The sequence below is a fragment of the Salvelinus fontinalis genome, chromosome 18 (genome assembly GCF_029448725.1).
Source record: "Salvelinus fontinalis isolate EN_2023a chromosome 18, ASM2944872v1, whole genome shotgun sequence".
NCBI classification, from domain to species: Eukaryota; Metazoa; Chordata; class Actinopteri; order Salmoniformes; family Salmonidae; genus Salvelinus; species Salvelinus fontinalis.
Window position 1 is genome coordinate 15,749,603 of NC_074682.1, and position 15,052 is coordinate 15,764,654.

Below are 15,052 nucleotides of genomic sequence, written 5' to 3' on the forward strand. Positions count from 1 at the left end.
ACTGTTAGGGCAAAAACCAAAACGTGCACCCCTTGGGGTTCCAAGTACTGGGTTTGGAAAACGCTGGCCTAGTGTCTGCTGGTTTTTGTTTTTTCCTTTCAATTAAGACCTAGACAACCAGGTGAGGGGAGTTCCTTACTAAGGGAGAAGTGAAAAGTGAGACACTCAGCCCTCCGTGGAATGAGTTGGACACGTTTAACAAGATCAATCATAGTAGTACGGTGCTTCTGGAGCGTATTAAGGTCAAGTGCCTTTGCTCATGGGTACAGACATATTTTTTTTTATCTTGTCAGCTCAGGTATTCAAACCAGCGACTTTTTGGTTACGCTGTAACCGCTAGGCTACCCACCACCCACATTACTATCTGCAGTCAGTGTGGTACGTGGAGATGCAGTGAGTAATGGATGGTAGTGGTCAACGCATGGAATCGTCAGGAAATTTAAAGAGGACGGCTGCCTGCTGCACACAGCCGATGTTCATGAGGACAAATATAAGCACCCACCACACATTATCATTATCGGTGTCCCATCCTTAAAACCACTGTGACAAAATACACCAGGCACACACTCAAGAGAAAGTTGAGAATTTATTAGGATTATCATTGTATTAAATTCACAAACAAGACTGTTAAATTAAACAAGATTAAGAAAACAGGTGTGAAATTGAATTTTAGGGGGATTGAGTCAGGATTAGGAGTGGTGTGTGAGTGGGGGGGGGTAAAACCAATGTACACTAAAACATCACCAAAGCAAAATACAAAAATGATTTGATCATGTTTCATTAAACAAAGGTTTGCTTATCTAATTTCTCTAGCTATACACGCACCATATGCTTTATATTATTCATCTCCAATGATAACAGTGACTGCCAAAGTACAGAGTAACAATTACATCAAATAATGTACCTGATGTAAGAAGGGTAGGAGATTAGGAATACAATCAAATTCAAATAATTAAGCACCAATTATCAACTAAAAATGTAAAGTCAGACTTTCAATTTTTTTTGTATTGGATTTAATGTATATAGGCTGCTTCTGAAGTGTCTGAGTTCTTAGTGTGAAGAAAATCTGCACAAAACCAAATATACAGTATGTACAATGTTTCAACAGTACAAAATCTGGGTGGCTGTTAATGAGGGATAGTATAGAAATACAGTACTGCGTTTGATTTTCAAAGTTATGTAGCAATTAAGACCAGATTTTTTAAAAGTAGGTTATCTACTCTGCACCAGATGCCAAAAAAAAAAAAAAAACAGACAATATGCTATTCCACAGGCAATCATGACTCTTGGGGAGCGTGAAACATGCACAGAGTTCTCATGGCAACAGTTCTGTTCCAAACACTAGAAGACTGGACACACAGAATGAACTAAATGGTGCTGCACCGGTAGAACTCCTATGAACATTGCAGGCTCCTTCCATGATGTACATGAACAAGTCATCCACATTAAGTAGTGGTGAAGTGTAGGTAGGTAAAGAAACCAAATGGTGCGAGACCACACATCGTAGGAAAGCCTGTGGTTATGTAGCAATACCAACTGTTAGGGCAAACAAATTGTGAACAGATTCATACATTCAGTCATGTGAACGTACAAAGCAAAAAAAAACGTTTGAACAGGATTAGTTCCATTTCGACATACACCCTGTGAGTGATCCAATTGGTGCTTGCTGGGTTGAAAAATGAGGTAGCTCAATCATTGGTCAATTTCTTGGACTCGTTTTTTTTGCTAAATGCTTACTCAGCATCCATTGCCTCGGCAACATCAGCACATTCTAGCCAGTGGAGCCATAGCAATATAACCACTCCCATTCCCCCCTTCAGCCAATCACATTAGAGGTGACACCAAGCACAGAATCATCACAAAGACAGATCAAGATTGTCGAAGTCTAGGCTCATGGTAAGATAAGAGCAGTCAAGAGTTAAGTGGACGACTAGAGAACAATCAAGTGACGCAGCACAGCGTGGCTGTTGGTTGAAGGATAAGGGGTTAAGGAACTGTTGTGAGAGCTGTCGGCGACAGAAAGTGGGATTAAATACTAGAACCTGCATAGTTTATTATTTTGCCAAACCCCCGTTCACTTGATGCATACAAAGTCTGATACAAAATGAAAACATCGGTCATCAAAATAAACAAAACAATTCAAACAGTGCAATGTTTTCTTCCTTTTATCTACACTTTATTTAGAACTAAAAGCTATTCTCTTAACAAGATGAAAAACAAAAACAATGTCTGAAAAACAGAAAGGAAAATGTTTCCTTGTGTTGGGGTCAAGTCATGAAGGGGTTGGTGACTTCAAGTGAGTGGGGGTCCCGTCCAGCCCCATCTCATCCACCATAGGACCCCATAGAATGCAAACCATTAACAGATCCACAAGCTACCTGGACGGGCTGAGTAAAGCTACAAGTACCAGTCGACTAGATTCACCTAAGAGAGAGAGCCCTACATACACATATAGATCAGAGACGAAGCCATTCATTCAAAAGACTACTGGACAAGACTGATGCCATCTCTGCATCCAGTCATGAGCAGCCCTCTTAGGCTCCCAGACATGGAGTCAACACTTCCCTTCTCGCAGGGGGGACTAGTCTTCAGACACACTCTGGGCCTCCCCTCGTATAACAAGTCCCCCACAGTGAAAACAAACCATTTTCTGTGTTAGATGGATAGATAGATACATCCTATCTAATTTGTTGCATCGTACGTATAGATTTTTCAATATATTTATGTAATATATAAAAGGCTATTTGATTTCACCTAAAGCAAACCACCAACATAGGAGTATTTCAAGGTCCAAGAAATGTACCTCTCTACTGTAGGGTCTGGGATGGAAAGACAAACAGGTGCAGTCTCGCCCCTTCTCCTCCGAAGAGAATGGAGCGAGGAGTGAAGATGGCCAGGATTGTAGAATCACCCCCCCTCTCCTTCAGTAACGGCCTCCTGGCCTAGTTACAGACAGCATAGCAACGAGTCTCTGTGTCCAGCCACAGTTACAGTCCTGCTCTAGCTTTCTGGCATGGTCATCACTCATGATAGGTGTCCATACCCCAGCAACCCCCTACCCCCTCCACCAGCCCAGCCACACCCGCCTGTATGGGTTAATCCTCCAGCAGGTCCCTGTCCAGGTCCATGAAGGGCTCGTCTATGTAGCTGGCTATGGCACACAGAGAAGTCCTGTCTGAGCCCAGCAGCACTGACACTGTCTCCTTCCAGTAGTCAAAAGGGATGCAGGAGCTCTGAGGGAGAGGAAACAGGGGGTTAAGACTTGTAAAACACACACTTTTTACCCAAAGAGGAGAAGGGGATATTCATGGTAAGTGGAGTAGTGCAAAATCGCAACGTGAAACTTTCCACGGTCTTAGGAAATACAAAATACTACCGCCGCGCCTGCCCGGTACCCCAACAAATTGTGGTGGACACCGACTAATGAAAACATAAGCACATTTATAGGATTTGAAGATTGGCCTCCTCCGGCGTCTTCCGAGACGCACCCAGCTCCGTGCCATTGAACTAGTCTCTGACTAAATGGCCCCTCACTAAACCTTGCAAGATTTGAATTTAAAGTTTAGTCAAAGGCTAGTTAAATGACAGGCCAGCCAGTCTACAACTAGATCGGGTGAGCTCATAACAGGGACGCAAACTGGCGAGGGCCCAAAAAGGTGACAAACGTTACATATTTTCAGAGAATAACAAGTACATAATACATATTTGAACAATTTCAATACTCTGAAAACATGTTTATGGTAGGCTGGCCTTGTTTAATTGATGCCGTGGGTCGAATTTAATCCACATAAGTGTATAGTTCCATATCACAACGTGTTGCTGAATTCATGAGTGAAGAAGAGGGCATGTATAGGCCTATTTGGCAAGCCAGCTGTGCAGGGCTGCATCTCACTGTAGTAGGCTGTGTTTTGGTTATTTGGATCTCCATTCAAATCAAATTTTATTGATGACATACACATATTTAGCAGATGTTATGGCGGGTGTAGTGAAATGCTTGTGTTCCTAGCTCCAACCGTGCAGTGGAGTAGTATCATTTGCCTTTTGTTTACTGTTAATGTAAGTAGCCTAAATATAGATTGTGTCATGCTTTTATCAATCTGATATTGTTTACTAGGCCTACTTGGTACCACTGTTTTGTTCTATTTGAATTCATTCGTTTGCATTCGCAGTTGTCAGTATACTGAGCCAAACTGCTATCCAGTATTTTTGTTTGCATGCATGAATAACTAGGCTACTTCCAGCATTTATTAAGACAGCAGTGTTCACGCTAACATTCACAGGCTGTTGGTAATAGGTGATTTACTCTAATTTATCTTGTAGCCTATATTCATTACCAAAACAGCCTTGCTTTAGTGTGATAAGCAGCAAAGGTGGGCTACAGATTGTGCCAACCTGTCACTTCCAAAATCATTTAATCAATGGTCTCAGAGTCTCGCCATTTTAACTTTATGGTTATTGTGGTGTAGCGTGATATAAGCAGAACTCAATATAAAATTCCAATGCAAGAACTCCCCCCAGAGAATTGACGAACCCCCAAAAATGTCGACTGCCCCCTTAGTCACTTTATCCTGGCGCCGGGTCTGGAGAAGCAGCTGAGTAGACTAATGGCTGGTTAGGGGATGTGACTGGCTGCTCACAGCTGTCACACGTGATATTGGATGCAGCTATCCGATTTGACATATATGACATCACACTCTGAACTCTGATATCCTATTTTAGCTTGTCAGCATAGATCAGCATAGATGCTAAAGTAGTTCGCTAGCTAACGGTAATAATTTGCGCTATTGAAACATAAGTACGGCTTTGTAGTAATCGTATCACCGCCACCCCGGCGGTTACGAGTCACGAAGGCAGTCAAATTCCACGTGGCCGTTTAGTCACGGTAATTAGAGTTCTCCAAGCTCTGATGCTGCTGATGCTCATTAGTAGCCTACCAAATTTCGTAACTGCACTCTATTGTCCCTCTAAATCACTCTGACATCAATGCAAATGTTATCGAAAATCTAATCAAACACTTCATGAGAGCCCATGATCTCATGTTGCGTAACATTTCTATAGGCTATGCAATTGCGTGAGAAAACACAGTGATTGGCTCTATTCAAAATAAGAGGATCCCATCAGCTTTCTATAGGCTAGGCCTACTATATTTATTTCATAACTTTCCTAATATTAAGTACATTGCTTCTCTTTACAACAGGAGTATAGCCTACCTGGCTGGCATGAAAATAAACCACGGGGAAATGTGTCCTCAATTCGCAATTTAAGTGCATAGATGTATTTTTCCCCAACTTTTTTGACAGGTGCATGATAAATGGTCAATTCTAAATCAAAACAAATTTCACACATCTATTATTTAGTATATGTAAAGACAAAATTAAATCAAGAATAGTCTGATCGGTGACAATATTAGCCTATCACATGTGAATTCTATATTATCACGTGTGAATAATGCCCAAGCGTAAGGCAATGCCTTTTTTTGGCGACTTTTTCGAATCATAGTCGCACACCTCATGCAGCCTAGCCCATAGGCCTATATATGTTCTAATAAGGTTTGTATCACAACTAAAGTGGCCAAATAACTTCTTACAATTAAGCACATTAATCCTCTTTACAAGGGTTGTAGAGCTTAACTGGCGTGTGAGTTTCAAGTTTGGGGAAGATAATTTTCACCCCAAAAATTCACCTTTATAATAAAAGCATTACATGCATGATCACATTTACGGTCACTTTTGATAATGGTGTTTTCCCGCTAATGGAACATTCACGCTTATAACCTACTGCTGTGTACTCATTACTGTGCTTATAATGTGAAGAAATAGCCTAATAGTTTATCAACATTTGAAGCTAAACGTTCTGATCTGTTGCGTCAGCCTCATTGCATAATTTTTTTGGGGGGATTCTAGTGGTTATATTAATTTGGGATCCATCGCATCCCACAACTGTCCCAGACTATGTTTGGAATATTTATTTCTCTCACAGAATAGGTCAACCTTTGTACTATGGGGGATAGTAGATTGACATAGGCTAGTGCTTTTGCTGTTCGTTAGGCCTACTCGTCTGATTGGATGACGGAATGTAAATGTGGACAGTTCTTCAATATGCACCTCGGAATTGGATAAGGATGCACACAGTTGCGTCCCAATGTGTCTGTTCACTTGTAGCCTGCGAGGAAGACCTGAACAAGTGATGGAGAGCCATGTGAGTGAGAGGTGCTTCAGCGCATGCAGCACTCAGGGAGAGGCGCATTATAAATGATTATACTTAGCCCAAGGGCACAACGGCCACAAAAGGCATGGATTTTTTTTAGGGTTCATTACGGTCACACAAAGAGGATGCCACCGGGAAATATGAGGCATTATCAAGTGCTTGTCAAATTGTGAATGAGAGACTGATGTATTGTGTACAGTCTGTGAAAAAACCCAAAGCAGAGCTCATGCCTTTCAAGCAACTTTTTTCAAATCATCATTAGAAATCGCATCATGCAGCCTTACAATGTATTAAAAATCAAAACATATAGCCCAACGTTTGTAGAACAACTAAAGTTACATTAATAACTCTAAATTAAGCATATAGGAATACCTATTTCTTTGTTAACCGCTCAACACAGAATAGTTGCATGTGTGCACTCCCTCAAATTGTTTGGTGAAAATATCATTTCTATTTTATTCAGCTTTGTTCAATTGTATTCTTCATACTAGAAAAATAATGCCACAGAATTCAAAGAAAATCTTGTCTGCTAAATGAACTAGTGTAGCCAACAGCCATATGGCATAGCCAGATCAGGATAACTCAAGTATGATATTCTGTTATTCTGAAATAGATTACATTTTCTTCATATCATGTTTCTTTAGACTTGTCTACAATAAATACATGGATTTATTGTGAAGGTGTAGGCTATATTACATGGATTTATTATACTTTTTAAAATGTAGATGTTCCAAAGGTCTGCATCAGTGGCTTGTAGGCTATGTGTGGAAGCCAGGAGATGCTAAATGTGTTTATGCTAATTAACGGTCAATTACCGGGAGACCGGCAGTTATTCGCTTGACAATCACCGGCTGACAAAATTTTGTGACCGTCACAGCCCTAAACATAAGCAAATTATAGTTGCATGTATCAAATATAACCGCAGCATTATTTCGAACACAGGTTTCTTACCTCAAGTTGCATTCCAAATTTCCCAGTCAGGAACAAAGTTTGTTGGGTGGAGTGGATGATGACTCAGCCGCCAGAGAAGGTAACGTTAGTGAGCACACAGTGGGAGAACCTCAATTGCATACTCCTCGCTCCTCAAACCCCAATGGATGTGAAAGCCAGTTCCCTCCCCTCTGACCTTCTCCTCCAATGGGTTTTGAGAAGGAGGCGAGGAGAAAGGATGTGAGGAGTATGCAATTGAGATTCTGTTCGCACCTCTCTTTTATAGCTCAATGGGTGACACACTCTGCGTACTTTGCCAGACCCCCCCCAAACATACTTTTTATTTACGGATCTACACAATTCATGTGAATTACCTATTTTGAGATCAAAACTGTGAATATCGCCAAGAAGCGGTAAGTTTGCATCCCTGCATAATATCTTTTTAAGAAAATAAATCTGGTTTTCCCTTGTTTGGGACAGAGCAGGGCGAGGACACTCACGTTCTCCAGACAGGTGCTGTCCTTGTCCTTGTTGAGGTAGTGGCGCTGCCAGAAGCGCAACAGGTTGTGGAAGTTGTTTAGCAGGCAGCCAGGGTATTTCTCTGCATACTCCTTCTCTCTCAATGTGTTAAGGTAGAAGGGAAGTTTACCCCGCCTCCTCGCCAGCATCAGGACCACCAGGCTGGTGTTCAGACAGCTCACATTCTCCTGGGCCAGGGGATGGGCAGGGCAGAGGGGGACATGTCAGTGCCAGATGTTGGAGAACAACAACCTCAAACCCTAACAAACTGAGGACACATTCCTCTTATCCTGAAAGAGAGGTACAGAGGTGTGGGTTTGTCTGGTGTTAAAGAGACCTGTGTGAGAGTCTGCACGTTGATGACATTGACCAGCCTGAAGAGGAAGGATAGCCTGTTCTCCACCCGGGCCATGTAGGACAGCAGACAGCATTCAGACAGCACCTCCACCACTGCAGGACCACACCCAGCAACAATTACATCAGGAACAGCACCATTATAATGCACTCAAAGCTTGAATTCATTCCAACATCGGCAGCTTGAGATCCTACATGTGACCCTCTCTCATCGTTCCATTCACGTACTATGGGAATAGACAGTGCGGCTTACCTTTCACGTCCTCTGTCTGGCTCTCGAAGCGGTCGAGGGACAGGACGATGCAGCGCACCAGCATGTTGGAGTCCACCAGTGAACTGTTGATCTGGGTCATGAAGGTCTGGAACTGCAGCCGGGCCGAACAGAGGGATGGGACACAGCATTATAGAACATACACATCGCAAAAACTTGGGTACATTGAGATTACTTATATATGACTATAAGAATCTATTTTGTATTATTTCCTGTATTTTCTGGGACGATTAAAAGGACTGACAGGTTCCTCTCACATTGAGAGAGGGGGGGGGGTTTGCTACTCGCTAAGGGTTTCACCTTGTCGTCTGTGCTGACATATTTGTTGAACCTCTTGAAGGCGTCGATGTTGAACTTCATGAGTTCCCCCAGCAGGTCAAAGTAGCTCTGCAGGACGTCTCTGGACTTACAGCCACTGTCTATGATGCAGAACAGGATGTGTTCTAGCAGCCCCCTCTTCAGCAGAAACATCTGGTCCGCATAGGAGGTGGCTCCACGGAGGAAACTCTCCACTGCCCTGGCCTGCCAGAACCTAAAGGAGGAGTCTGGAGGCTCCCTCTTCATGACGGCGAGCAGACGTGTGAGGAGACCCTTCTTCCCATCGCACACTAGACTCCTGCAGGAGCACAAGGAGACAGGGAGAGTGCATTCGTGTGTGAATCACTCACAACAGATTTAGGACACACAATATGGTATTTCATTTGAGGTTTCAGAGAACATGATGCCTCTTTTGTACTGTAGTGTGACGTATTGAGGGTGGAGTCAAAAGGGTGGAAGTAGATGATGGGACAAATCCAGGCTGTATCACATCCGGCCGTGATTGGGAGTCCCATAGGGCGGCGCACAATTGGCCCAGCGTCGTCTGGGTTTGGCCCGGGGTATGCTGTCATTGTAAATAAGAATTTGTTCGCAACTGACTTGCCTAGTTAAATAAAGGTTACATTTAGGATGCATACCTGTCTGTATTGACTAAGGCCTCCACCTCCGGTATGTTGGCCTTCAGAGAAATGGCACTCAGCTCATTCAGCTCCTGACTGTTCAGAAGAAGGTACTTGTTCCTGAAATAAAGAAAATGTTGTTTGTTAAACTCAAGTGAAGCTAACGGGGAACTTTTGGTCAAACAGACTGTTTGAAGGTTACTCACTCGTGGTGGTCACTGAAGCTCTGGAGAAGCCTCAGAAACTGGATCTTGAAGGATATTTCCTGAGGGAAGGACAGAATCAGTGTGATTGATATTGCAAATGTTATAACACAGCAATGGTAATATGAACCCAGAGTGAGAATCCTAGAAAAAGCCACTGATCATGTCCAGGGACAGCTCAGTGAGAGACGAGTGCACTGCTTACCGGACTGCAGTCACAGTTCTCATTCTGGCCATGCACCACGTGATCGGACGAGGTGTACTTCCTCCAGATCAGCTTGTCAAACAGGTTGTTGAGACCTGGGATCAGACGGAACTCTGCTAACATCTTGTGTACCTGAGGAAGACGGATCAGGTGGTCAAATACACGCAAGAGCACAGGAGTGCCTACACCAGAGAGCCCTCTCCTGTATTAGGTGAGGTGTCTGCTCTGTCCTCCAGCCCCTCACCTGGTTCCTCTGACGGCCCATTAGCAGCACACAGAGCACGTAGAGCACCTCCACCTTGTACATGATCTCATGGACGATCTTCATGGACTGGGGCAGACGGTGCCTCAGAGGGCTGGTGGCCATCGAACTCTCATCTGATGACTCTGTGGAGCAGACAACAGGATGTAAAAAAATGAAAATGAGAAGAAATGCTTATAGATAAGTACAGCGGTACAAGGGTAGGTGACAACCGAGATGTCTAGGATATTTCTGTATAGTACAATAAATAAACATTTCACAGGCAGAATGGTGCATCTAATGTTAGACCTTTTCAGTGATAACTGATGTTTAAGGCAGTGGTACAGAGCAGGAGGAGAGAGGATGCTGACCTGTGCTGCTGTGCTCAGCCTCCTCCGTGGCCATCTGCATGAGGGCATCCAGCACCAAGGCGTTGTCCAGCCACGTGTACCAGTCCTCCAGTTCCTGCAGGAAGTTAGACGCCCCGGTGGCCTCAGACACCTTCCTGGTGGCCAGCTTACACAGGCGCTCGATGAAGCCCGGGATGTTCAGGAGGGTAACTGGGAACAGGGAGGCAGGGTGGGCTCATTAACTGATCATGTAACGTTACTCTACAATAGTTTTAGGTTGAGCACCGACGAGAAAACTTTTGGACAGAATAAGGGTATCAAATTTAAATGAATACTACAAATGAACAGACGAATCAAACCAATACTTTAACAAGACCCTAAGAAAGGGTAATTGAGCTAAATAGTGAGAATAAATTCTAATTTCTCCAGTGTGTTCCCGTATCCCTGTCCTACCTTGATTGACCTCTGCACGTGAGGGGCTTGCGTTGCGTTTCTGCTGTGCATTCTTGGCCAGCAGGGTGTGTTTGTCATCATTTCTCACGTCGGGTTCTGAGATGGTGACAGAGAGGATGCGACAGAAGTTAGCCAGCTGCTGCTGGTCGAAGCTCTGGACCAGACCAGACAGGTTAGGAATCCCCTCCAACTGGATCATGTCCTGGGGCAGAGAGAAGACCAGGACCAAACAAATGGATCACCATCGGCATAACATGATCATGGATACCAAATCTCTACCTAGAGCAAACCCCCATACTCTGTGTGAACAATATTAGTATAAATTAAAATAATATAAAGATTTTGCCGTGAAGTTGCTCTGACCTTCTTGACGCCGAGAATATCCTCAATTAAAGTGGCAGTCTGTAGAAACGTCTTCTTGTTCGTCATCAAGGTGAAGAGAAACAGGACAAAGTCGTCTCTGGCTGCAAGGCTCTTTGTAACCCCTTCCGTCTGAGAAAATTTGGGGAGAGATTTGACGATTGAATGTTTATAGAGGAAAAAGCAGACATGACGAGTCCTTTTTTTTGCATATGAAGTGATGGTCTGCGGCGAGGGTACTTACACATATACAGCAGTTATAAAGAACACTGAGGCAGTCCTTGACCAAGTCATCATTCACTGCAGGGACAAGAGACACAGACATGAATAGCAACGGTCCTTTATGTCAAAAGTGCAGCCTTCAGAGAGAAATTATATCAGACCTAAGTGTTACTGCTTACTTTGAGGTTTCTTCTTCTGCATAGTGAGTGTAGGCCTCATCAAGATCTCTACAAGCAGCTTCGAAGGGACGGGAAAAAAAGAATGCAATGAACAAACGTCGCCTGATAATATCTCAGAAGGCACTGATACACTGCAGTATGAGATGACATGGCTGATTCAAGACATTCAAACTGGTCATTGATTACTTTCCATCACAGCACAGAACAAACTAGTAACAAGAGCATAATAAACAGTATGTAAACATACATCTACTCCACCAAAGAGGTCAAAGGTGTATGTGTTGGGAAAGGTGGATTCTTGAGCACTCTTCCTGTCTTCTGTGACAAAAGACATTGCCTCCATGGAAAGTAGGGATGATAGTTCCTGTTAAAAATAACGGATAATTAGGCCTTAATCTTAGAGTAAACTATACACATTCAGTCAGCTCCTATAGCCTAGGAGACTGCACTTTGTTGATGTTGTGGTGTATATATTATCTGGGTACCTTTAGTACACTGTGTGTGTGGGAGAGGTCACTGTTAGGATGGCTGCTCTCATGGAGCTTCTGCAGCAGCTCAGGGATGCCGTGCCATTTGGCCCTCTTATCTCTCTCTTGGAGCAGAGCCTCTGGGAGCTGGAACACAACGAATGAGTGGTGAATACAGGAAATATGCAAGAGCTTAGAAAATGTCTCCAGTATGTTCCCGTGTCACAAGAACACTGACAGTTGATCATTTTACCCTACCCTCCGCACACCCACACAACCTCAGACAGATTTAATAAAAGCCTAGGTCTTAGATGTTAGTGCAAAATAATCACATCCTCTCCAAATTCCAGTTGCAGAGACCATCTTCTGGCACCAGTTAAGTTAGAAGTCATTCCAAATCATGCCCAAATGCTCCTCACAAATGGAGTACAATATAACTTTCAGTTCTCATAACTCAATTATTACTGAAACTTTGAGAGGAATGTGTCTCAAACTGCCATTTGAGACTTTTTATTGGAATCGGTGGAGCAACACATAGGCCTTTTCTATTCTTTACGGCAAGTTGGCAGTGAGTTAAGCAGGCCACATTTCACAAGAATGGAATGAGGCAAAGTAGTAAAAGCTTATCAGTGCTGCTGAGGTCTGAGGTTGCCTTGAAAAGTACATTCCTTAGTTTCAATATCAGAGAATTTGTCCCACATTGACTCGGTACCGTTACCCCCCGTATATAGTCTCGTTCTTGTTTTTTTATTGTGTTAGAATAATAAACATTTTTTAAGCAAATATTTTCTTACTTATATATATATATATATAAAATAAAAAAAATCTGCATTGTTGGTTAAGTGCTTGTATTTAAGCATTTCAGGGTCAGGTCTACACTGGTTGTATTCGGGGCATTAGACAAATAACATTTGTTTTGAAAGCAGAAATGCCAAGTTGAAGATCATTGTGGAGACGGCAAAATAAATATTGGGGGTAACAGATGTTACTGTTCAAATGATTGTTGACATGCTGAACAATCCTAAGGGTGGAGTGTTTCAGCATGATATAGATCAAGTTTAATGGGGTAGGGAAGGGTTTTTTGGGAGGGTGTGGTAGAAGTTAGTAGGGATTTATTTGGTTTTGGATTTTATTTTCATGGTAGTACAGAATTGGGCAGATCATGATTGAGCGTACATTCCAGCACAGTAGGTGGTGGCATGCACTGTAAACATTTGTTTGCGGACTGCCATGATCTCCATAGAAGAAGGGCAGGGAGTCAGAGGGTAATTCTAGGATAGACATCCTCAGCATGCACAAGGTAGCTCTTCATGTTAAATGTATAATTCAAGAGGTTTGTTTTAAAATCACCACCATCTAGTCTACTGCAGCCATTTGTATACACACATGAATGACTGCATAATGTATAATTTCCAGTGGTGTAAAGTACTTAAGTAAAAATACTTCCTCAGTCGTTTTTTGGGGTATCTGTACTTTACCATTTATATTTTTGACAACTTTTACTCCACTAGATTCCTAAAGAAAATAATGTACTTTTTACTATTTACATTTTCCCTGACACCCAAAAGTACTCGTTACATTTTGAATGCTTAGCAGGAAAGGAAAATTGTCTAAATCACGCACTTATCAAGAGAACATCACTGGTCATTCCTACTGCCTCTTATCTGGCGGACTCACTAAACACAAATTCATCGTTTGTAAATTGTGTCTGAGTTTTGAACTGTGTCCCTGGCTATCCGTAAATGGTTTGGTTTACTTAATATAACAAATTTTAAATTATTTTACTTTTACTTTTGATACCGAAGTACATTTAAAACCAAATAATATTAGGCTTTTACTCAAGTAGTATTTTACTGGGGGACTTTTACTTGAGTCATTTTCTTTGAAGGTATCTTTACTTTTACTCAAGTATAAACATTGGGTACTTTTTCCACCACTGACCATTTCCAGAAGATTATTTGCAAAAAAGGTGCCGTAGATTTTTCAACAGTGCATGAAAGAGAAAGGTTTTTGCCCCTGTAATGTTTATTTATCTGGCTAGTAATGAGCAAAAACAGGTAGCTAGTTAGGTAAAATACCTGTTAGCAGTATAACGACTGAGCCGTGACCAGTCACAGATGGGCGGCACCCATTTATGGAAACGAAAGTAGTTGGGGGCTGGTGTCGTTAACGTTATGTAATCACGCGTGTTGTTTTAAGTTATTTCGCGATTGTTCTATCTAGCAGGTTAAAAACATCCTGTCAAAATTCAATGGCTTATTTGCTCCCAATTTGCTGATCAAATTTAAAACCAAGCTAGTTAGCATTAGCTAACTGATAGCCAAACTGAGCTAGCAGCAGTGGCGCACTCTTTCCGTTTCGCAAAGTCATCAAATGTTAGGTAGCTCGCTAATATAACAACATTGAGTAATACAACTAACTACAGATATCAATTGCATGTAACGTCATGGATGGGAACAGACAAACATACGATAATACCAAAGATAGCTAACTACTTACGTTAGCTACAGCTAAAAAAAAAAGGTTAGCGTAAATATACTAGCAACATTTTTATCTTAATCAACAATAGAGCTAACATGTGCAGGCTACATGAAGGTTGTCGACTGTCATTTTATTGTAAGTAGCTAATTTGCGGGTGTATTCCGACTTTGTCATATAGCGAAATTATCACATTCTGTAGCATAGACAGCTAATGTTAGCCAACTAACCAGAAAGTCTGATAAACAGCTAGCTAGCTTCCATATAAATGCTAACGTTAGCTAGCTCTCAGCAGGGTTACCAAACGCAATCCCAGCCAGGCTTGAGTCGTCCTCCCCCTTTTCAGATACCTTCATTGCCAAGACATCGCACAAGTTGTCTTACCTGTGTCCCTCTGCTGAAACCCTGGCCTGCGATCTGACTGTGTGTGATCTTTGCAATGATATTGCGACTGCTTCGTTTTCCTCCAGTCCAAGGGGACTCAGACCCCAGAAGCGTCGCCATTATTTCTTTTTCCCGAACAGTTCTAAGCAGGAAGTTCTGTGGATTTAGCGAGCTATGGTTGATACAAAAATATTCCCATGTATCTAGCGGTATCTAGTGGTAGGATTTGAAAATGGTTTTGACATGAGATGCTTTCTCTTTGTGGCCCAGATGTGAGAGAACTACAGCATC

The 15,052-nt window shown here is 42.5% G+C and overlaps 1 protein-coding gene across 1 annotated transcript; it reads right to left on the reverse strand.

Moving 5' to 3' along the window:
* Positions 1-567: 567 nt before the first annotated feature.
* On the reverse strand, positions 568-14,953 carry LOC129815052 (short transient receptor potential channel 4-associated protein-like). Its single transcript, XM_055868358.1, has 17 exons — positions 14,762-14,953; positions 11,918-12,046; positions 11,680-11,796; positions 11,433-11,490; positions 11,276-11,331; positions 11,035-11,163; positions 10,672-10,873; positions 10,240-10,428; positions 9,872-10,014; positions 9,628-9,759; positions 9,426-9,484; positions 9,238-9,339; positions 8,582-8,897; positions 8,264-8,375; positions 7,994-8,106; positions 7,638-7,844; positions 568-3,233 (listed from the first exon to the last, which is right to left on the reverse strand). Exons 1-17 carry the CDS (start codon positions 14,879-14,881, stop codon positions 3,096-3,098), a joined length of 2,322 nt encoding a protein of 773 aa, XP_055724333.1. The 5' UTR covers positions 14,882-14,953; the 3' UTR covers positions 568-3,095.
* Between the last annotated feature and the right edge of the window lie 99 nt (positions 14,954-15,052).

Coding starts and splice junctions, on each gene's coding strand:
- LOC129815052 (XM_055868358.1), bottom strand. CDS start 14,881: ATGGCGACGCTTCTGGGGTCTGAGTCCCCTTGGACTGGAGGAAAACGA. Junction 8,107..8,263: donor CCAGACAGAGGACGTGAAAG/GTAAGCCGCACT, acceptor GTGGTCCTGCAG/TGGTGGAGGTGCTGTCTGAA. Junction 7,845..7,993: donor ACGTGCAGACTCTCACACAG/GTCTCTTTAACA, acceptor CCCCTGGCCCAG/GAGAATGTGAGCTGTCTGAA.